The 23,411-nt window shown below is 50.3% G+C and overlaps 1 protein-coding gene across 1 annotated transcript; it reads left to right on the forward strand.

Moving 5' to 3' along the window:
* The first annotated feature begins 554 nt into the window (after window positions 1-554).
* LOC115121785 (serine/arginine-rich splicing factor 1B-like) lies at window positions 555-22,816 on the forward strand. Its single transcript, XM_065024036.1, has 4 exons — window positions 555-967; window positions 14,575-14,771; window positions 16,886-17,058; window positions 21,940-22,816. Exons 1-4 carry the CDS (start codon window positions 756-758, stop codon window positions 22,123-22,125), a joined length of 768 nt encoding a protein of 255 aa, XP_064880108.1. The 5' UTR covers window positions 555-755; the 3' UTR covers window positions 22,126-22,816.
* Window positions 22,817-23,411: the final 595 nt, after the last annotated feature.

Raw genomic sequence — 23,411 nt, forward strand, 5'->3', positions numbered from 1 at the left:
GCAGCTGTGAAAGGGGTTGGGGATTTGAATGGTGCACCAGAGGAGTCAAGTCCGAGGTAGTTGATAAGCCTACATACACTGCAGGATGCAGGGGTTGCCTTTCACCAGCAGGATCCTGACATTTTAAAGGTTAAGAATGTGGACGTTGTGGCATTTATAGCTGTGGTAATTAATGACACTGCCAAGGTGGACAGAAGGTCCAGGAAGATAGAGATCCTAGTGATTGCTGCTGAGCGGTTCCGTGCGCTGAAAGATTTCACAGTAAAGGAGTTACATGGGATATTGGCAAAAGCAGTCCGATCCTCTCAGGTCCTAGAGCCTGTGGGAGTTTTTTGTTTTGGCAATGTACCTTTTTATTAGGGCGGATGAAGTTAATATCACTTACGTATGGATAAAAAAAACAGGGTTTCAAACCGTCCAGTTGATTGCGACAATAGACCGTTTTGTGTGCAGTCTCCAACCATAAACTCCAAAGAAGAAGCAGCCAACTTGGGCGCATCGCCCTCCTGCGGCAATGTTTGCAAACACAGAAAGGAGTCTTATCAGTCCGCGCAGGTTCCAAACGCGAGATCTCGGCGCCATTTTGAGAAGTCAGCGAGAGTTGCGGGAATATTTCTAAATTAGCTTGCTAACTCTGTGTGCGCCGTTCACGATTGATTTAGATAATAGATAGCTTGATATTTATACAGCCATTTCTTATATACAGTTACACGGCTTTTCTTCAGTTAGCTAGCTAGGTAAGTAGTAATCTTCGGATGTCGGGAGATAATATGTCGGGCGGCGGGAGCGTGGTTCGTGGCCCAGCGGGAAACAACGACTGTCGGATCTACGTGGGTAACCTGCCGCCTGATATTCGCACTAAAGACGTGGAGGACGTGTTCTACAAGTACGGAGCGATCCGGGATATCGACTTGAAGAACCGGAGAGGAGGACCGCCGTTCGCTTTCGTGGAATTCGAGGACCCCAGGTAGCTAGTTAACGATGCTAACGTTAGCCGCTTTTACAACTAACAGCTCTGCGGCAGGTTGCCTAGCCGTTAACAGTGTTGGGCCAGTAACCGGGAAGGTTAGTTCATTATGTGGGTCGCTAAATGACTTAATATGTCAAAGTAAACGGCCCTAGTTAGCTTCCTCCCACAACAAGGGGTTCTGTATCAGCCCATGCAATAAACATACTGTCTGTTGGGACACTGGGCCGACAGAAAATGACCACACTACTATATCCGATTAAACTCAATGATTTATGATGGTAAATCGTTGAGTTTAGTCTGCTGGTATCGGCCAAATGTCCCAGTAGAATCCCATGTTACGGGACGAAACTAGAACAGCCCCAGAAAGATTTTGGTGCTTTAGCAATATAGCTACCTCGTGTTGTGTTAGAGACTGAGGTTAACTGGCAATACGCGGGGAACCATCCGATTAATGTTCAATAGCAGAGGGGCCGTGGACCTTTGGGAGGCGGTGAAACAAGTTAAACTTTTAACCCTTTATTCAAATCGCCAGTAGATACCGCTGGGCGATGACCAATCATATTGAGTGGTTCCCATGACGAATTTGTCAGCATGGGACCCAGTAGTGTAGCTTTATCATGACGGGCTCCTATCACCACCCATATTTCCCATACAATTAAAATAATTTTGTTGGTAAGGCTGACGGAGGTCAGAAATTAACCCGTGTAAATCCATCAGCACCACGGAAAGCACAAAGCGGTAAAAAAAAACACCCTATTTTATCTGCAAATAATAGGCAATCGCCTATATTATAAAACATAAATATAAAGATCAATCTCTTGACAGAAACCCAGCTAATGACCCAGTACATGTTCCCTGATGTTATGCATGGAGGCAAAACTGACATACCGGTATTTCAAACAACTTACCTCCCGCAGAGGGCCTGTAGCAAAAACACCAGCAAATCAATGAAGTGGAGCATTCAAACTGCTTAGATGGCAGCATGCCTTTAAACAGTATATGATGTGTTGTCCCCAGTCCACCTGACTGTGCTGCTGCTCCAGTTTCAACTGTTCTGCCTTATTATTATTCGGCCATGCTGGTAATTTATGAACATTTGAACATCTTGGCCATGTTCTGTTATAATCTCTACCCGGCACAGCCAGAAGAGGACTGGCCACCCCTCATAGCCTGGTTCCTCTCTAGGTTTCTTCCTAGGTTTTGGCCTTTCTAGGGAGTTTTTCCTAGTCACCGTGCTTTTACACCTGCATTGCTTGCTGTTTGGGGTTTTAGGCTGGGTTTCTGTACAGCACTTTGAGATATCAGCTGATGTACGAAGGGCTATATAAATACATTTGATTTGATGTGTATGTGCTTAGTATTATTCTTAAAGCCTAGTTAAATGTATTGGCTATGATGACAATGAAATGGCTCAGCAGCCCTGCACCAGAACATGGTTTCCAAAGACAGATCCAGCATAGTCATAGATTGACAAGAAATGTAAATTCATCTCAATAAAGCTTGATTCATATAGGCTGTCTGGGTAGCATGTCCTGTAAAAATAAAAGCTTAATCACTCATTTGATTGGTATTCAACGGGCCTTCCGCTCTCCATGGTCCTGATGTTTTCAATGGACAGAATGGTCAAACCACTCAGTCTCTCCTGTCCCATGCTGCTCCTCAGGTATGATTTAATTATCTTCAGTTTGGGAAAGGAGTGCTCGGCACTGGCTCCCATTACAGGCAGTGCATATGTATTCACCCACTTTTCTATGAAGCCCCCTAAATAAGATCTGGTGTAACCAATTACCATCAGAAGTCACATAATTAGTTAAATAAAGTCCACCTGTGTGCAATCTAAGTGTCACATGATCTCAGTATATATTTAGGACATTTAGAAATATCCAGTTATCCTTTATGCTGCCCAGGACATTTAGAAATATCCAGTTATCCTTTATGCTGCCCAGGACATTTAGAAATATCCAGTTATTCTCTATGCTGCCCAGGACATTTAGAAATATCCAGTTATTCTCTATGCTGCCCAGGACATTTAGAAATATCCAGTTATCCTTTATGCTGCCCAGGACATTTAGAAATATCCAGTTATTCTCTATGCTGCCCAGGACATTTAGAAATATCCAGTTATTCTCTATGTTGCCCAGGACATTTAGAAATATCCAGTTATTCTCTATGCTGCCCAGGACATTTAGAAATATCCAGTTATTCTCTATGCTGCCCAGGACATTTAGAAATATCCAGCTATCCTCTATGCTGCCCAGGATTTTATGTTGAAGCTCAGCTGTTGATGTGCCAGCAGTCTCCAGAAATCCTCGAAACGACTCTGTGATGGTCAGATCTGTGGCGACATTATTTGCATCCCTTATCACTCTCACATAGCGATAAACTCGGCTGAACTGGTCTACTTTGGATACGTCTGGTGTCCATAATAATAGAACAGGGCTGAACTGGTCTACTTTGGATACGTCTGGTGTCCATAATAATAGAACAGGGCTGAACTGGTCTAATTTGGATACGTCTGGTGTCCATAATAATAGAACAGGGCTGAACTGGTCTACTTTGGATACGTCTGGTGTCCATAATAATAGAACAGGGCTGAACTGGTCTACTTTGGATACGTCTGGTGTCCATAATAATAGAACAGGGCTGAACTGGTCTACTTTGGATACGTCTGGTGTCCATAATAATAGAACAGGGCCTTCCTGCATCTCCCTGAATGTCACACTTCACTCGCTCGGCTAAAATATAAATCAGCTCATTTTGGATTTGAGGACTAACGGATCCTGCGGGGTCGTTCTAAAAGTTCTTTCAGAACTGGGTCGTAAAATGACAGCAGTTCAATTATACTGACAATATTCTCACAGTTGACCTGCCCCAGCTTTTCACAGTGCTCTCTGAACACCAAATTACATGATGCAAGTGTGAAAGTTACATTAACTATGCGCTAACACCTGTTGCAAGGGATTTTCTGCAGTACGCACGCCTCTCCATTTCTGAGTCAATAGTGACATTGAGCTTCCATTGCTCATATACCAAACAGGCACCCATGTGAATCTGGGATGTCTCATGACATGCTATTTTGGATATTAGATGGCGCCAATCTCTCACCCCATTCACCCACTCATCAGAGAAGAAAGGATCACTCCGATCTCCAAACAGCCAGTAAGGATCACAATACACACGATCAAGCTTGTCTGAATAACAGCCATGTACGTGGTAATTAGATTCCAGCCTTTCGTCATGGGAATGGGCCAGTAGGCTTACACGAGCCTAATGCAATAACGTGCCTTTTAACTTCTGCATCCACATTTGTTGCATAATGGGTTAAAAGGCCGTCGGTCCCACTTCCACCTGTTTCTTCAGCCGTCACGATTCTAGCCTGTCCCTGCTCCTCTTCCTCCCCACCCGGCCCGGGGATGTCTGACCTGACTTGTGCTCAGGGTCGTATCCGCTAAAAGCTGCTGCTGGCGATGATTAACCTACATCCTCTTCTGGTCCCGCTAAAAGCTGCTGCTGGCGATGATAAACCTACATCCTCTTCTGGTCCCGCTACATTGCTTGTGCTGATAAACCTACATCCTCTTCTGGTCCCGCTACATTGCTTGTGCTGATAAACCTACATCCTCTTCTGGTCCCGCTACATTGCTTGTGCTGATAAACCTACATCCTCTTCTGGTCCCGCTACATTGCTTGTGCTGGTAAACCTACATCCTCTTCTGGTCCCGCTACATTGCTTGTGCTGATTAACCTACATCCTCTTCTGGTCCTGCTACATTGCTTGGGCTGGTAAACCTACATCCTCTTCTGGTCCTGCTACATTTCTTGTTTTAGCAATGGCTGCACTTGAACTGCGTTTGAAAAAGGAATCTAATTTCACTAATATTGATACCACTTTTGCTTTCTCATTGTTGGCCTTCCTCTTTTGGGTGCCACTTTTATGTTGATACATTGCAGATTTTTACATCAGTAATTTTCTATTCTCGACTTTCTCTCACTATTTTTTCCCCCCCGGCCGTTATCTCTTGATAGCTAGCTCAACTGTTGCTTAAAACGATGACAGAAACAATAACACTTTGGAGAGTATTTGCACAATGAATTCCAGAATGCATTTCATTATCTTAACATGGTATTGAAACTATTTAATATTATGATTTATTTAGCAAATTAATTTGATTTATTGTCATCAATACACTAAAATATCATGCTGACTTATGTAGTGACAGAAAACACATTTTGTTGGTGAAACCATCAGTGGGATCATTTATCATATAGCCTAGGTTAAATAAATACTTTCTGGTCAACTCATTTATCATATAGCCTAGGTTAAATAAATACTTTCTGGTCAACTCGTAGACGCGATTGACCCGCGTCAACAATTAATACTTGGGCATGGTGGGGCGGTATTCAAATTACATAGGGGACCCGCGGCTCCACAGACCCGTACGTCGCGAGCCCTGGTGTGGGAGCACCTGCTGAAGCTATGCCACTGATTGGATCCAAGACCCGCGGCTCCACAGACCCAGACCCATGTACGTCCCGAGCCCTGGTGTGGGAGCACCTGCTGAAGCTATGCCACTGATTGGATCCAAGACCCGCGGCTCCACAGACCCAGACCCATGTACGTCGCGAGCCCTGGTGTGGGAGCACCTGCGGAAGCTATGCCACTGATTGGATCCAAGGCCCGCGGCTCCACAGACCCAGACCCATGTACGTTGCGAGCCCTGGTGTGGGAGCACCTGCGGAAGCTATGCCACTGATTGGATCCAAGGCCCGCGGCTCCACAGACCCAGACCCATGTACGTCGCGAGCCCTGGTGTGGGAGCACCTGCTGAAGCTATGCCACTGATTGGATCCAAGACCCGCGGCTCCACAGATCCATGTACGTCGCGAGCCCTGGTGTGGGAGCACCTGCGGAAGCTACGCCACTGATTGGATCCAAGACCCGCGGCTCCACAGACCCGTACGTCGCGAGCCCTGGTGTGGGAGCACCTGCTGAAGCTACGCCACTGATTGGATCCAAGACCCGCGGCTCCACAGATCCATGTACGTCGCGAGCCCTGGTGTGGGAGCACCTGCTGAAGCTACGCCACTGATTGGATCCAAGACCCGTGGCTCCACAGATCCATGTACGTCGCGAGCCCTGGTGTGGGAGCACCTGCGGAAGCTACGCCACTGATTGGATCCAAGACCCGCGGCTCCACAGATCCATGTACGTCGCGAGCCCTGGTGTGGGAGCACCTGCTGAAGCTACGCCACTGATTGGATCCAAGGCTCGAGACTTTATTCAGCAAAGATGTCCGGCAACAATACTGGGATGGAAGCAAATGTAAGTAATTATAACGTCATACTGATCATGCAAAACATTTACAGTTGAGAGGAATATGTTAATGTGGACACATGATTATGCATGTTTTTTGGTCATTAAGTAAATTGACAAAAATTGCTATTTTAAAAAGCTAGCTGATTAGCTAACATTAGCCAGCTTGGTAGCTTTAACGCTGGGCGATAACCAACCACAGTGGTTGGCGTAGGGGTCCTGCTAGAATGTATTCCGTTCTGTTAAAAATATCAAGTTTAGTTTCATCAATCAACATTACGTTATTTCAATGTGTGTCCATCGCTAGCTTTAACAAGAGCAATGGATGAGAAATGGATTATTGCTGTGATGGGGTTCCCAGAACTCTGGTGGCACCCTTTTTATCTGTAGAGACACCAACGGAATGCAGTGTGGAGGAATGTGGCAGAAGTCATTGGTGTCCCTGGTGGGTTTCATAAAATATCATCATGTTTATGTCAATATTAAATATACTGTCAATATTAGCTAGCTGTCTAGCTAGATGGCTGGCTGGCAAGCTAACTAGCTATAAACTTCAGCTAGCATAGCCGATTTTATTGACTTCAAGACACTCTGAATGGCGTCAATGAAGCCTATGGATTGAGTAGAATATAATGTAATTTTATGGTGCCAAGGATGCAAGTCGTATATAACTACATGTAGTTGTTACCAAGCATGAGTTCCCCACATTGTAGTCTATATAATATATTCACTGATCATGTAGTCTATTCTCTGTGTTACATGCCATTAATGAGTTTCAGATATCACCTTGCATTTACATTTCATTCTTCTGTGAGAACATATGACCAATCTATTACCATAATAAGATTAATTTAGATCATATAATACACCTGGTAAAATATGCAGCAAATAACATTTGATAATGTTATAGCGACATTTAATGAATTGTGTTTTTCACCAGTTTTCATTAGAAGAATTTTGCAGGAGAAAGTGGAAGAACCTCAGAGACACTTTTGTCAAGGAAAGAAATGAGTTGAGGAGTGGGGCAGGAGCAGTGCAACACCGGTCATGGCGCTTCATGGCTGTCATGAGTTTCCTCAACCCCTTTCTTGAGTCCTGCCACACCACTTCCATCATGACTGAAGGGGTAAGGGGAGCTACTGACAGCCATGGAGCTCCAGGCGAAGGACAGGGAGAGAAGTAGCAGCGGCAGGAGGAGGAGGAGGAGGAGCAGCAGGAGGAGCAGCAGCAGGAGGAGGAGCAGCGTCAGGAGGAGGAGCAGCGTCAGGAGGAGGAGCAGCGTCAGGAGGAGGAGCAGCGTCAGGAGGAGGAGCAGCGTCAGGAGGAGGAGGAGGAGGAGGAGGAGCAGCAGGAGGAGGAGGAGGAGCAGCAGGAGGAGGAGGAGGAGCAGCAGGAGGAGGAGGAGGAGCAGCAGCAGGAGGAGGAGGAGCAGCAGCGGCAGGAAGAGGAGGAGGAGCAGCAGCGGCAGGAAGAGGAGGAGGAGGAGCAGCAGCGGCAGGAAGAGGAGGAGCAGCAGCGGCAGGAAGAGGAGGAGCAGCAGCAGCAGGAGGAGGAGCAGCAGCAGGAGGAGGAGGAGGAGCAGCAGCGGGAGGAAGAGGAGGAGCAGCAGCAGGAAGAGGAGGAGCAGCAGCAGCAGTGGCAGAAAGAGGAGGGCAGCATTGTTGGCCCCCGAAGGATGGTCTCCTGGGCAGCGTTGTTGGCCCCCGAAGGATGGTCTCCTGGGCAGCGTTGTTGGCCCCCGAAGGATGGTCTCCTGGGCAGCGTTGTTGGCCCCCGAAGGATGGTCTCCTGGGCAGCGTTGTTGGCCCCCGAAGGATGGTCTCCTGGGCAGCGTTGTTGGCCCCGAAGGATGGTCTCCTGGGCAGCGTTGTTGGCCCCGAAGGATGGTCTCCTGGGCAGCGTTGTTGGCCCCCGAAGGATGGTCTCCTGGGCAGCGTTGTTGGCCCCCGAAGGATGGTCTCCCGGGCAGCGTTGTTGGCCCTCGAAGGATGGTCTCCCGGGCAGCGTTGTTGACCCCCAACGGATGGTCTCCCGGGCAGCGTTGTTGGCCCCCAACGGATGGTCTCCCGGGCAGCGTTGTTGGCCCCCGAAGGATGGTCTCCCGGGCAGCGTTGTTGGCCCCCGAAGGATGGTCTCCCGGGCAGCGTTGTTGGCCCCCTAAGGATGGTCTCCCGGGCAGCGTTGTTGGCCCCCAAAGGATGGTCTCCCGGGCAGCGTTGTTGGCCCCCAACGGATGGTCTCCCGGGCAGCGTTGTTGGCCCCCAACGGATGGTCTCCCGGGCAGCGTTGTTGGCCCCCAACGGATGGTCTCCCGGGCAGCGTTGTTGGCCTCATCCTGGCAACATCCTTGATTTGATTTTGAGCAGCAGACTTTTTCTCTGAAATATAAAATATATTTTGATTTGTTTAACAGGTGTGGAGTTGGTGTGTCCTTGCTTTTGACTGGTACTGTGTGTGCATGAAATGTACAGTATGGAAAACATGTCTAAGTCAGTGGAATAAACCTTGTAAGTAGGGAACCTAGTAATGAATGGATTGGCAAGATTTTGGTACTGTCAACCTTCGAAGGTTAGTAGGAAAGTTAATATTTAAACCACTTAAATACAGTGCATTCGGAAAGTTCAGACCACTTCTTTTTTTTTCTTTTTTTCCCACCTTGATTTAACCAGGTTAGCTAGTTGAGAACAAGTTCTCATTTGTAACTGCGACCTGGCCAAGATAAAGCAAAGCAGTTCAACACATACAACAACAGAGTTACACATGGAGTAAACAAAACATACAGTCAATAATACAGTAGAAATAAAGAGTGCAAATTAGCTCAAGTAAGGGAGTTAAGGCAATAAATAGGCCATGGTGGCGAAGTAATTACAATATGGCAATTAAACACTGGAATGGTAGATGTGCAGAAGATGGATGTGCAAGTGGAGATACTGGGGAGCAAAGGAGCAAGATAAATAAATACAGTATGGGGATGAGGTAGGTAGATAGATGGGCTGTATACAGATGGGCTATGAACAGGTGCAGTGATCTGAGCTGCTCTGACAGCTGGTTCTTAAAGTTAGTGAGGGAGATGGGAATCTCCAGCTTCAGTGATTTTTTTTTTTGCAGTTCGTTCCAGTCAGTTGGCAGCAGAGAACTGGAAGGAAAGGCGACCAAAGGAGGAATTGGCTTTGGGGGTGACCAGTGAGATATACCTGCTGGAGTGCGTGCTACGAGTGCGTGCTGCTATGGTGACCAGTGAGCTGAAATAAGGCGGAGCTTTACCTAGCAGAGACTTGTAGATAACATGTAGCCAGTGGGTTTGGCGACGAGTATGAAGCGAGGGCCAGCCAACGAGAGCGTATAGGTCGCAGTGGTGAGTAGTGTTTGGGGCTTTAGTGGCAAAACGATTGGCACTGTGATAGACTTCATCCAGATTGCTGAGTAGAGTGTTGGAGGCTACTTTATAGATGACATTGCCGAAGTCAAGGATCGGTAGAATAGACAGTTTTACGAGGGTATGTTTGGCAGCATGAGTGAAGGAAGCTTTGTTGCGAAATAGGAAGCCGATTCTATATTTAATTTTGGATTGGAGATGCTTAATGTGAGTCTGGAAGGAGAGTTTACAGTCTAGCCAGACACCTAGGTATTTGTAGTTATCCACGTATTCTAAGTCAGAGCCGTCCAGAGTAGTGATGCTGGATGGGCGGGCAATGATCGGTTGAGAGCAGTTGGAGGGCCACGGAAGGAGTGTTGTATGACATTGAAGCTCGTCTGGAGGTTAGTTAACACAGTGTCCAAGGAGGGGCCAGAAGTATACAGAATGGTGTCGCCTGCGTAGAGGTGGATCAGAGAATCACCAGCAGCAAGAGCGACATCATTGATATATACAGAGAAGAGAGTCGGCCCGAGAATTGAACCCTGTGGCACCCCCATAGAGACTGCCAGAGGTCCGGACAACAGGCCCTCCGATTTGACACACAGCTCTATCAGAGAAGTAGTTGGTGAACCAGGCGAGGCAGTCATTTGAGAAACCAAGGCTGTTTAGTTTGCCAATAAGAATGTGGTGATTTGACAGAGTCGAAAGCCTTGGCCAGGTTGATGAATACAGCTGCACAGTATTCGGTTATGATATCGTTAAGGACCTTGAGCGTCGCTGAGGTGTGTCGTGGAAATTTCCTCTATTTACCAAATCATGGGAGCAAACCACACACACACGTCAGAGTTAGTTATAAAAGTCCATCTTTAATTATATGAGCTCTTATCACAATCCTGTGACTCTCAGATACATTCAGTGTCTCCCCAGTGAATTCTCTGAGAGCCCCCTTACAATGCAACTGAGTTCCTTTAATAGCAAAGACACCCATAGTCAGACAGCATAGACATAATTCATCGTTCAGCTTTGTCTCCTTTCCCAAACCCCAGAAACCATAAACCAAATCCTCCATATCAACAGGCATATATCAAATTGTCATTTATATACAACCCACTCTAAATACAAACTCCTGGACAAACTCATGGAGAGGAGAGTGACCCTACAGGTCAACAAAGAGGGAGCATAGAATGATTCCACACTCCTTTCCCCCCCACGAGAAAAGTAGGGAGTAAAAGATATGTTTACACATGATGACACTTTGACCTCTCCCCTCTCTCAGCGGCCCATGCAACTTAGTTTTGACATAGAACAGATAACTGCAACCTCACCACAGAATTACACAAAAATACCATTCTGATGAGAAGTAACTTTACACACATTTGATGAATATTAAACATCTTACAAATGTTACCAACAAATTCTGATAATTCCACGACAGGTGCACCCATGACCAGCTCGGAAACCAGATTGCATAGCGGAGAAGGTACTATGTGATTCAAAATGGTCAGTAATCTGTTAACTTGGCTTTCGAAGACCTTAGAGATGCAGGGTAGGATAGATATAGGTCTGTAGCAGTTTGGGTCTGGAGTGTCTCCCCATTCGAAGAGGGGGATGACTGCGGCAGCTTTCCAATCTTTGGGAATCTCAGACGATACGAAAGAGAGGTTGAACAGGCTAGTAATAGGGGTTGCAACAATTTCGGCAGATAATTTTAGAAAGAGAGGGTCCAGACTGTCTAGCCCGGCTGATTTGTAGGGGTCCAGACTGTCTAGCCCGGCTGATTTGTAGGGGTCCAGACTGTCTAGCCCGGCTGATTTGTAGGGGTCCAGACTGTCTAGCCCGGCTGATTTGTAGGGGTCCAGACTGTCTAGCCCGGCTGATTTGTAGGGGTCCAGACTGTCTAGCCCGTAGGGGTCCAGACTGATTTGTAGGGGTCCAGACTGTCTAGCCCGGCTGATTTGTAGGGGTCCAGACTGTCTAGCCCGGCTGATTTGTAGGGGTCCAGACTGTCTAGCCCGGCTGATTTGTAGGGGTCCAGATTTCTCCTTTACCACATTTTGTTGCGTTACAGCCTTATTCTAAAATTGATCAAATAAAACATTTTCATCAATCTACACACACTACCCCATAATGACAAAGTGAAAAACAGGTTATTAGATTTTTGCAAATTTAAACTGTCAACTGTGGGACCTTATATAGACAGGTGTGTGCCTTTCCAAATCATGTCCAATCAATTGCATTTCCCACAGGTGGACTCCAAGTTGCAGAAACATCTCAAGGATGGCCAATGGAAACAGGATGCAGCTGAGCTCAATTTCAAGTCTCATAGAAAAGGGTCTGAATACTTATCTAAATAAGGTGTTTCTGTTTTGCAGGTTTTATTAGTTTGCAAACATTTCTAAAATACCTGTTTATGGGGTATGTTGATGTCATTATGGGGTGTGGTGATGTCATTATGGGGTGTGGTGATGTTATTATGGGGTGTGGTGATGTCATTATGGGGTGTGGTGATGTCATTATGGGGTGTGGTGATGTCATTATGGGGTATGGTGATGTCATTATGGGGTGTGGTGATGTCATTATGGGGTGTGGTGATGTTATTATGGGGTGTGGTGATGTCATTATGGGGTGTGGTGATGTCATTATGGGGTATGGTGATGTCATTATGGGGTGTGGTGATGTCATTATGGTGTGTAGTATGATGAGGAAAATGTTTTATTTTATACATTTTAGAATAAGGCTGTAACGTAACAATGTGGAAAGGGGGAACAGGTCTGAATACTTTCCAAATACTCTGTACATGCTTTTATTTGGGTTTCCATGCAAAGCATATGATGTTTCTTTAAGCCTGCAGCTAGTTACTTGAAATGAGACACATACCAAAACATGTTTCAACAGTTGAATTCACTGGCAGAGATTGAAGGTGCCAACAAATGGAATGTTTTACTGCCATGTACAAAAAATCTGCTCCCTCGACGGGACTCGATCAACTTCATGGCCCACCACCTACTGGTCCGGTCCACAGAGAGACGGGTGGTAAACTGGTCACCTACTGGTCCGGTCCACAGAGAGATGGGTGGTAAACTGGTCACCTACTGGTCCGGTCCACAGAGAGACTGGTGGTAAACTGGTCACCTACTGGTCCGGTCCACAGAGAGACTGGTGGTAAAACTGGTCACCTACTGGTCCGGTCCACAGATAGACTGGTGGTAAACTGGTCACCTACTGGTCCGGTCCACAGAGAGACTGGTGGTAAACTGGTCACCTACTGGTCCGGTCCACAGAGAGACTGGTGGTAAACTGGTCACCTACTGGTCCGGTCCACAGAGAGACTGGTGGTAAACTGGTCACCTACTGGTCCGGTCCACAGAGAGACGGGTGATAAACTGGTCACCTACTGGTCCGGTCTACAGAGAGACGGGTGGTAAACTGGTCACCTACTGGTCCGGTCCACAGAGAGACTGGTGGTAAACTGGTCACCTACTGGTCCGGTCCACAGAGAGACTGGTGGTAAACTGGTCACCTACTGGTCCGGTCCACAGAGAGACGGGCGGTAAACTGGTCACCTACTGGTCCGGTCCACAGAGAGACGGGCGGTAAACTGGTCCGGTCCACAGAGAGACTGGCGGTAAACTGGTCACCTACTGGTCCGGTCCACAGAGAGACGGGTGGTAAACTGGTCACCTACTGGTCCGGTCCACAGAGAGACTGGTGGTAAACTGGTCACCTACTGGTCCGGTCCACAGAGAGACGGGTGGTAAACTGGTCACCTACTGGTCCGGTCCACAGAGAGACGGGTGGTAAACTGGTCACCTACTGGTCCGGTCCACAGAGAGACTGGTGGTAAACTGGTCACCTACTGGTCCGGTCCACAGAGAGACTGGTGGTAAACTGGTCACCTACTGGTCCGGTCCACAGAGAGACTGGTGGTAAACTGGTCACCTACTGGTCCGGTCCACAGAGAGACGGGTGGTAAACTGGTCACCTACTGGTCCGGTCCACAGAGAGACTGGTGGTAAACTGGTCACCTACTGGTCCGGTCCACAGAGAGACGGGTGGTAAACTGGTCACCTACTGGTCCGGTCCACAGAGAGACGGGTGGTAAACTGGTCACCTACTGGTCCGGTCCACAGAGAGACTGGTGGTAAACTGGTCACCTACTGGTCCGGTCCACAGAGAGACTGGTGGTAAACTGGTCACCTACTGGTCCGGTCCACAGAGAGACGGGTGGTAAACTGGTCACCTACTGGTCCGGTCCACAGAGAGACGGGTGGTAAACTGGTCACCTACTGGTCCGGTCCACAGAGAGACTGGTGGTAAACTGGTCACCTACTGGTCCGGTCCACAGAGAGACGGGTGGTAAACTGGTCACCTACTGGTCCGGTCCACAGAGAGACTGGTGGTAAACTGGTCACCTACTGTTCCGGTCCACAGAGAGACGGGTGGTAAACTGGTCACCTACTGGTCCGGTCCACAGAGAGACGGGTGGTAAACTGGTCACCTACTGGTCCGGTCCACAGAGAGACGGGTGGTAAACTGGTCACCTACTGGTCCGGTCCACAGAGAGACGGGTGGTAAACTGGTCACCTACTGGTCCGGTCCACAGAGAGACTGGTGGTAAACTGGTCACCTACTGGTCCGGTCCACAGAGAGACTGGTGGTAAACTGGTCACCTACTGGTCCGGTCCACAGAGAGACTGGTGGTAAACTGGTCACCTACTGGTCCGGTCCACAGAGAGACTGGTGGTAAACTGGTCACCTACTGGTCCGGTCCACAGAGTAAAGCAGAAGAACACTGCTGCTCAGCCAAGGCTATATTCAACACCTGTGGAATGTCCTGTTCAGAGGAGCTTACGGTGCAGGCAGAGGGAAGTAGCTAACTGGAACAATCTCAACCTAACTGTGTCTGTGTGTGTCTATCTATTTGTGTCCCAGGGATGCTGATGACGCGGTGCACGGTCGTGATGGTTATGACTACGATGGTTACCGTCTCCGGGTGGAGTTCCCCCGTAGTGGTCGTGGCGGGGGAAGAGGGGGGATGGGCGGTGGAAGGGGCGGTGGTGACGGTGGAGGACCCAGAGGAAGATATGGACCTCCATCACGACGCTCTGAGTACCGGGTCATCGTCTCTGGTCAGTGTGTGGCTTAGCTCTGTGTTTGTGTCTGGTTCGACTGTCTGCATGGTGGTCTCTCCCCTAGCGGTAGCTGGCAGGACCCCGTCTTTACTGTGCTGTCCTCCTCCCTCCTCTCCAGGACTCCTCCTGTCTTTACTGTGCTGTCCTCCTCTCCAGGACTCCTCCTGTCTTTACTGTGCTGTCCTCCTCTCCAGGACTCCTCCTGTCTTTACTGTGCTGTCCTCCTCCCTCTCCAGGACTCCTCCTGTCTTTACTGTGCTGTCCTCCTCTCCAGGACTCCTCCTGTCTTTACTGTGCTGTCCTCCTCTCCAGGACTCCTCCTGTCTTTACTGTGCTGTCCTCCTCTCCAGGACTCCTCCTGTCTTTACTGTGCTGTCCTCCTCTCCAGGTCTCCTCCTGTCTTTACTGTGCTGTCCTCCTCTCCAGGACTCCTCCTGTCTTTACTGTGCTGTCCTCCTCTCCAGGACTCCTCCTGTCTTTACTGTGCTGTCCTCCTCCCTCTCCAGGACTCCTCCTGTCTTTACTGTGCTGTCCTCCTCTCCAGGACTCCTCCTGTCTTTACTGTGCTGTCCTCCTCTCCAGGACTCCTCCTGTCTTTACTGTGCTGTCCTCCTCCCTCCTCTCCAGGACTCCTCCTGTCTTTACTGTGCTGTCCTCCTCTCCAGGTCTCTCCTGTCTTTACCAGGACTCCTCCTGTCTTTACTGTGCTGTCCTCCTCTCCAGGACTCCTCCTGTCTTTACTGTGCTGTCCTCCTCTCCAGGACTCCTCCTGTCTTTACTGTGCTGTCCTCCTCTCCAGGACTCCTCCTGTCTTTACTGTGCTGTCCTCCTCTCCAGGACTCCTCCTGTCTTTACTGTGCTGTCCTCCTCTCCAGGACTCCTCCTGTCTTTACTGTGACTCCTCCTGTCTTTACTGTGCTGTCCTCCTCTCCAGGACTCCTCCTGTCTTTACTGTGCTGTCCTCCTCTCCAGGACTCCTCCTGTCTTTACTGTGCTGTCCTCCTCTCCAGGACTCCTCCTGTCTTTACTGTGCTGTCCTCCTCTCCAGGACTCCTCCTGTCTTTACTGTGCTGTCCTCCTCTCCAGGTCTCCTCCTGTCTTTACTGTGCTGTCCTCCTCTCCAGGACTCCTCCTGTCTTTACTGTGCTGTCCTCCTCTCCAGGACTCCTCCTGTCTTTACTGTGCTGTCCTCCTCTCCAGGACTCCTCCTGTCTTTACTGTGTTGCCCCTCTACCACCTCCTCCTCCCTCTCCAGGTCTCCCCTCTAGTGGTAGCTGGCAGGACCTAAAGGACCACATGTGTTGCCCCTCTACCCCCTCCTCCCTCTCCAGGTCTCCCCTCTAGTGGTAGCTGGCAGGACCTAAAGGACCACATGCGTTGCCCCTCTACCCCCTCCTCCTCCTCCCTCTCCAGGTCTCCTCCTGTCTTTACTGTGTTGCCCCTCTACCCCCTCCTCCTCCTCCCTCTCCAGGTCTCCTCCTGTCTTTACTGTGTTGCCCCTCTACCACCTCCTCCTCCCTCTCCAGGTCTCCCCTCTAGTGGTAGCTGGCAGGACCTAAAGGACCACATGTGTTGCCCCTCTACCCCCTCCTCCCTCTCCAGGTCTCCCCTCTAGTGGTAGCTGGCAGGACCTAAAGGACCACATGTGTTGCCCCTCTACCCCCTCCTCCCTCTCCAGGTCTCCTCCTGTCTTTACTGTGTTGCCCCTCTACCACCTCCTCCTCCCTCTCCAGGTCTCCCCTCTAGTGGTAGCTGGCAGGACCTAAAGGACCACATGCGTTGCCCCTCTACCCCCTCCTCCTCCCTCTCCAGGTCTCCTCCTGTCTTTACTGTGTTGCCCCTCTACCACCTCCTCCTCCCTCTCCAGGTCTCCCCTCTAGTGGTAGCTGGCAGGACCTAAAGGACCACATGCGTTGCCCCTCTACCCCCTCCTCCTCCCTCTCCAGGTCTCCTCCTGTCTTTACACTGTTGCCCCTCTACCACCTCCTCCTCCCTCTCCAGGTCTCCTCCTGTCTTTACTGTGTTGCCCCTCTACCACCTCCTCCTCCCTCTCCAGGTCTCCTCCTGTCTTTACTGTGTTGCCCCTCTACCACCTCCTCCTCCCTCTCCAGGTCTCCCCTCTAGTGGTAGCTGGCAGGACCTAAAGGACCACATGCGCGAGGCAGGTGATGTATGTTACGCTGACGTGTTCCGGGACGGTACCGGCGTGGTGGAGTTCGTACGCAAGGAGGACATGACCTACGCTGTCCGCAAGCTGGACAACACCAAGTTCCGCTCCCACGAGGTAGGTCAAGGATTAGAGGTCGGGTTGGTCTGGAATCCAAGGAATAAGACTGGGTCTGTGTCCCAGAAGGCATCCTGTTCTCTAAATCAGGGATCATCAACAAATTACAAATCATTTGTAGTCTGTAAATTGACTGCAAGAAACACAAACCTATATTACATTTGGGTAACACTTTACTTGACACCCAGCATCATAACACTGTTATAACCATGTCAAATGTCATAACGGTTAACAGCTTTTAACCTGTTTATAATATGATCATAACACTGTTATAACATATATTTACGCCTGCCGTGACATGCTGTACATGTCAGAGGTTTGGACACACTTACTCATTCCAGGGTTTTTCCTTTTATTTTGACTATTTTCTATTATTGTAGAATAATAGTGAAGACATCAGAACTATGAAATAACACATGGAATCATGTAGTAACCAAAAAAAGTGTTAAAACTAAATATATTTTATGTATTTGAGATTCTTCAAATAGCCGCCCTTTGCCTTGATGACAGCTTTGCACACTTGGCATTCTCTAAGTAGGCAAATATTTAGTAGGAAACCACTTTGCCGTTGTTATCATGTTGTCACATTTACTTTAGGCAGATGGCAATATTGTCAACAGCTAGCAAAGTTAACATTAGCTAGCTAAAATCCAGTGTTTTCCCCCAAAATCTGAGCTAGCTAGCTAATGTTATTCTCCATCAAGTCAATCTGGCAACATCGAAATTATGACAAAAGATGTTCATACTTTTTTCTAAACAAAAATATATAAACGAAACAGTTTCAACGATTTTACTGAGTTACAGTTCATATCAGGAAATCAGTCAATTTAAATAAATAAATTAGGCCTTAATCTATGGATTTCACATGACTGGGCAGGAGCGTTGCCATGGGTGGGCTGGAAGGGGCGTAGGCCCACCCACTGGGGAGGAGCGTAGCCATGGGTGGGCTGGAGGGGGCGTAGGCCCACCCACTGGGGAGGAGCGTTGCCATGGGTGGGCTGGAGGGGGCGTAGGCCCACCCACTGGGGAGGAGCGTAGCCATGGGTGGGCTGGAGGGGGCGTAGGCCCACCCACTGGGGAGGAGCGTAGCCATGGGTGGGTTGGAGGGGGCGTAGGCCCACCCACTGGGCAGGAGCGTTGCCATGGGTGGGCTGGAGGGGGCGTAGGCCCACCCACTGGGCAGGAGCGTTGCCATGGGTGGGCTGGAGGGGGCGTAGGCCCACCCACTGGGCAGGAGCGTTGCCATGGGTGGGCTGGAGGGCGTAGGCCCACCCACTGGGCAGGAGCGTTGCCATGGGTGGGCTGGAGGGGGCGTAGGCCCACCCACTGTGGAGGAGCGTTGCCATGGGTGGGCTGGAGGGGGCGTAGGCCCACCCACTGGGGAGGAGCGTTGCCATGGGTGGGCTGGAGGGGCGTAGGCCCACCCACTGGGCAGGAGCGTTGCCATGGGTGGGCTGGAGGGGGCGTAGGCCCACCCACTGGGCAGGAGCGTTGCCATGGGTGGGCTGGAGGGGGCGTAGGCCCACCCACTGGGGAGGAGCGTTGCCATGGGTGGGCTGGAGGGGGCGTAGGCCCACCCACTGGGGAGGAGCGTTGCCATGGGTGGGCTGGAGGGGGCGTAGGCCCACCCACTGGGCAGGAGCGTTGCCATGGGTGGGCTGGAGGGGGCGTAGGCCCACCCACTGGGCAGGAGCGTTGCCATGGGTGGGCTGGAGGGGGCGTAGGCCCACCCACTGGGCAGGAGCGTTGCCATGGGTGGGCTGGAGGGGGCGTAGGCCCACCCACTGTGGAGGAGCGTTGCCATGGGTGGGCTGGAGGGGCGTAGGCCCACCCACTGGGGAGGAGCGTTGCCATGGGTGGGCTGGAGGGGGCGTGGCCCACCCACTGGCCCACCCACTGTGGAGGAGCGTTGCCATGGGTGGGCTGGAGGGGCGTAGGCCCACCCACTGGGGAGGAGCGTTGCCATGGGTGGGCTGGAGGGGGCGAGGCCCACCCACTGGGCAGGAGCGTTGCCATGGGTGGGCTGGAGGGGGCGAGGCCCACCCACTGGGCAGGAGCGTTGCCATGGGTGGGCTGGAGGGGGCGTAGGCCCACCCACTGGGCAGGAGCGTTGCCATGGGTGGGCTGGAGGGGGCGTAGGCCCACCCACTGGGGAGGAGCGTTGCCATGGGTGGGCTGGAGGGGGCGTAGGCCCACCCACTGGGGAGGAGCGTTGCCATGGGTGGGCTGGAGGGGGCGTAGGCCCACCCACTGGGGAGGAGCGTTGCCATGGGTGGGCTGGAGGGGGCGTAGGCCCACCCACTGGGGAGGCATGCCCTGTTTATCAGTGAGTTTTTCAACCCACAAAAGGGCTTTATTACAGACCAAATACTCCTCAGTTTCATCAGCTGTCCTTGTGGCTGGTCTGACGATCCCACAGGTGAAGAAGCTGGACGTGAAAGGGCTGGTGTGGTTGTGAGGTCGGTTGGACGTACTGCCAAATTCTCTAAAAATACGTCGGAGAAATGAACAAAAATTCTCTGGCAACAGCTCTGGTTGACATTCCTGTAGTCAGCATGACAACAGCTCTGGTTGACATTCCTGCAGTCAGCATGACAACAGCTCTGGTTGACATTCCTGTAGTCAGCATGCCAACAGCTCTGGTTGACATTCCTGTAGTCAGCATGACAACAGCTCTGGTGGACATTCCTGTAGTCAGCATGCCAACAGCTCTGGTTGACATTCCTGCAGTCAGCATGCCAACAGCTCTGGTGGACATTCCTGTAGTCAGCATGCCAACAGCTCTGGTTGACATTCCTGCAGTCAGCATGCCAACAGCTCTGGTGGACATTCCTGTAGTCAGCATGACAACAGCTCTGGTTGACATTCCTGTAGTCAGCATGCCAACAGCTCTGGTTGACATTCCTGTAGTCAGCATGACAACAGCTCTGGTGGACATTCCTGTAGTCAGCATGCCAACAGCTCTGGTTGACATTCCTGTAGTCAGCATGCCAACAGCTCTGGTTGACATTCCTGTAGTCAGCATGCCAACAGCTCTGGTTGACATTCCTGTAGTCAGCATGCCAACAGCTCTGGTGGACATTCCTGTAGTCAGCATGCCAACAGCTCTGATTGACATTCCTGTAGTCAGCATGCCAACAGCTCTGGTTGACATTCCTGTAGTCAGCATGACAACAGCTCTGGTTGACATTCCTGTAGTCAGTATGACAACAGCTCTGGTTGACATTCCTGTAGTCAGCATGACAACAGCTCTGGTTGACATTCCTGTAGTCAGCATGCCAACAGCTCTGGTTGACATTCCTGTAGTCAGCATGCCAACAGCTCTGGTTGACATTCCTGTAGTCAGCATGCCAACAGCTCTGGTTGACATTCCTGTAGTCAGCATGCCAACAGCTCTGGTTGACATTCCTGCAGTCAGCATGCCAACAGCTCTGGTGGACATTCCTGTAGTCAGCATGCCAACAGCTCTGGTTGACATTCCTGCAGTCAGCATGCCAACAGCTCTGGTGGACATTCCTGTAGTCAGCATGACAACAGCTCTGGTTGACATTCCTGTAGTCAGCATGCCAACAGCTCTGGTTGACATTCCTGTAGTCAGCATGCCAACAGTTCTGGTTGACATTCCTGTAGTCAGCATGCCAACAGCTCTGGTTGACATTCCTGTAGTCAGCATGCCAACAGCTCTGGTTGACATTCCTGTAGTCAGCATGCCAACAGCTCTGGTTGACATTCCTGTAGTCAGCATGCCAACAGCTCTGGTTGACATTCCTGTAGTCAGCATGCCAACAGCTCTGGTTGACATTCCTGTAGTCAGCATGCCAACAGCTCTGATTGACATTCCTGTAGTCAGCATGCCAACAGCTCTGGTTGACATTCCTGTAGTCAGCATGACAACAGCTCTGGTTGACATTCCTGTAGTCAGTATGACAACAGCTCTGGTTGACATTCCTGTAGTCAGCATGACAACAGCTCTGGTTGACATTCCTGTAGTCAGCATGACAACAGCTCTGGTGGACATTCCTGTAGTCAGCATGACAACAGCTCTGGTGGACATTCCTGTAGTCAGCATGCCAACAGCTCTGGTGGACATTCCTGTAGTCAGCATGCCAACAGCTCTGGTGGACATTCCTGTAGTCAGCATGCCAACAGCTCTGGTGGACATTCCTGTAGTCAGCATGCCAACAGCTCTGGTGGACATTCCTGTAGTCAGCATGCCAACAGCTCTGGTGGACATTCCTGCAGTCAGCATGCCAACAGCTCTGGTTGACATTCCTGTAGTCAGCATGCCAACAGCTCTGGTTGACATTCCTGTAGTCAGCATGACAACAGCTCTGGTGGACATTCCTGTAGTCAGCATGCCAATTACACGCTCCTTCAACTTGAGACATCAGTGGCATGTGTGATGTAACAAAACGGCACATTTTACAGTGGCCTTTTATTGTCCCCAGCACAAGGTGCACCTGTGTAATGATCATGCCGTTTAATCAGCTTCTTGATATGCCACACCTGTCAGATGGATGGATTATCTTGGCGAAGGAGAAATGCTCACTAACAGGGATGTAAACAGATTTGTCAGAAATCAGCTTTTTGTGCCTATGGAATATGTCTGGGATCTTTTATTTCAGCTCATGAAACATGGGACCAACACTTTACATGTTGTGTTTATATTGTTGTTCAGTATAGCCTAGTAATGATTTGCCTTGTGTTATTGTATTTCCAAGCCACTGTATCATTGAGGATGTGAGTAGCTCAGTTGGGCATCAGTCCTAAAACACATTTTCAAAACTAGAACTGTACACTGGGATGTGCGTCTCGGACAACTTTCTCTCCCCTCTGTGTGTGTGTGTGTCTGTGTCTGTGCCTGTGTGTGTGTGTGTGTAGGGAGAGACTGCCTACGTGCGTGTGAAGGTGGATGGACCTCGCAGCCCCAGTTACGGACGCTCCCGCTCTCGGAGCCGTAGCAACGGGCGTAGCAACAGCCGCTCACGCAGCTTCTCACCGCCGCGACGCAGCCGGGCCTCTCCACGCTACTCGCCACGACACTCACGCTCCCGCTCCCGCACCTAGATACACACACCTCCAGGAACCCCAGCCCAGCAGACCCCAGCCCAGGGAGAGGGATGTGAGATTATCAGACCAGGAGACAGATGCCCTCCGGTGGATCTTCTAATGCGTTACATCATTCTACCGTTCTGCTGTTCCTCTTGCCTCGCCTTCCTCTTCTTGTTCTTCTTCCCCTCCCTCTGTTCTTTCATCCCCTTATTTTTGGTCTAGTTTGCCACAATGTTATTATATTTTTGTTTTATTCATGATCTCTGTTCTCTTTTGTATCTGCCCCCCCCCCTCCTCCATCTGCCTCCTGTCTCTTTACAGTCCTGCACTCCCATCTCCTTGTCCCCCTCCTATATCTTCTCTCTCTCCCGCTCCCCACTCTCTTTGTCTTGGTGTTATGGCTGCTGGGGGGGAAGGGAAGGTGTCATGCTGTATGAGGGGATGGGGTGGAAATGGGAAAGAGGGAGGTTTTTTCTTTTGTGTTGATGGAGGGATGGTTTGATTTGTGTTCTGATAGGCTTTTGGGACACAGGAACAGAGTCTGAATTGGCTCGGAAACAGGAAACCGTTTATATTAGCATTAACAGGAGGATGAGGAGTCAAATAACCAGCCAATTCTATGACGACAGTCTTTCACCCAAATAGCTTTCCGACCTGTTTATTTTTATGATCCAGTTAAACTGTTAATAAATGTTTTAAAACGGCAGCCTGTACTTTACTGTAAACTCAATACACAAGTTTAGCTTTTGCCCTTCCCTCTCCCTCTCCTCTCCTTCCTTGGGTCCCCTCCTCTCTCTCCTCTCCTTCCTTGGGTCCTCTCCTCTCTCTCCTCTCCTTCCTTGGGTCCCCTCCTCCCTCTCCTCTCCTTCCTTGGGTCCCCCTCCTCTCTCTCCTCTCCTTCCTTGGGTCCTCTCCTTCCTTGGGTCCCCTCCTCTCTCTCCTCTCCTTCCTTGGGTCCCCTCCTCTCTCTCCTCTCCTTCCTTGGGTCCCCTCCTCCCTCTCCTCTCCTTCCTTGGGTCCCCTCCTCTCTCTCCTCTCCTTCCTTGGGTCCTCTCCTCTCCTTCCTTGGGTCCCCTCCCTCTCCCTCTCCTTCCTTGGGTCCCCTCCTCTCTCTCCTCTCCTTCCTTGGGTCCTCTCCTTCCTTGGGTCCCCACGTCTCTCTCCTCTCCTTCCTTGGGTCCCCCTCCTCTCTCTCCTCTCCTTCCTTGGGTCCCCACGTCTCTCTCCTCTCCTTCCTTGGGTCCCCCTCCTCTCTCTCCTCTCCTTCATTGGGTCCCCCTCCTCTCTCTCCTCTCCTTCCT

The sequence above is a fragment of the Oncorhynchus nerka genome, linkage group LG10 (assembly GCF_034236695.1).
Source record: "Oncorhynchus nerka isolate Pitt River linkage group LG10, Oner_Uvic_2.0, whole genome shotgun sequence".
Lineage (NCBI taxonomy): Eukaryota > Metazoa > Chordata > Actinopteri > Salmoniformes > Salmonidae > Oncorhynchus > Oncorhynchus nerka.

What these genes read in the sequence shown, in the direction of transcription:
- LOC115121785 (XM_065024036.1), top strand. Translation starts at nt 756, where the DNA reads ATGTCGGGAGATAATATGTCGGGCGGCGGGAGCGTGGTTCGTGGCCCA. An exon ending in GTGGAATTCGAGGACCCCAG is followed by an intron (nt 968 to 14,574) that starts GTAGCTAGTTAA and finishes TTTGTGTCCCAG; the next exon opens with GGATGCTGATGACGCGGTGC. An exon ending in CCAAGTTCCGCTCCCACGAG is followed by an intron (nt 17,059 to 21,939) that starts GTAGGTCAAGGA and finishes GTGTGTGTGTAG; the next exon opens with GGAGAGACTGCCTACGTGCG.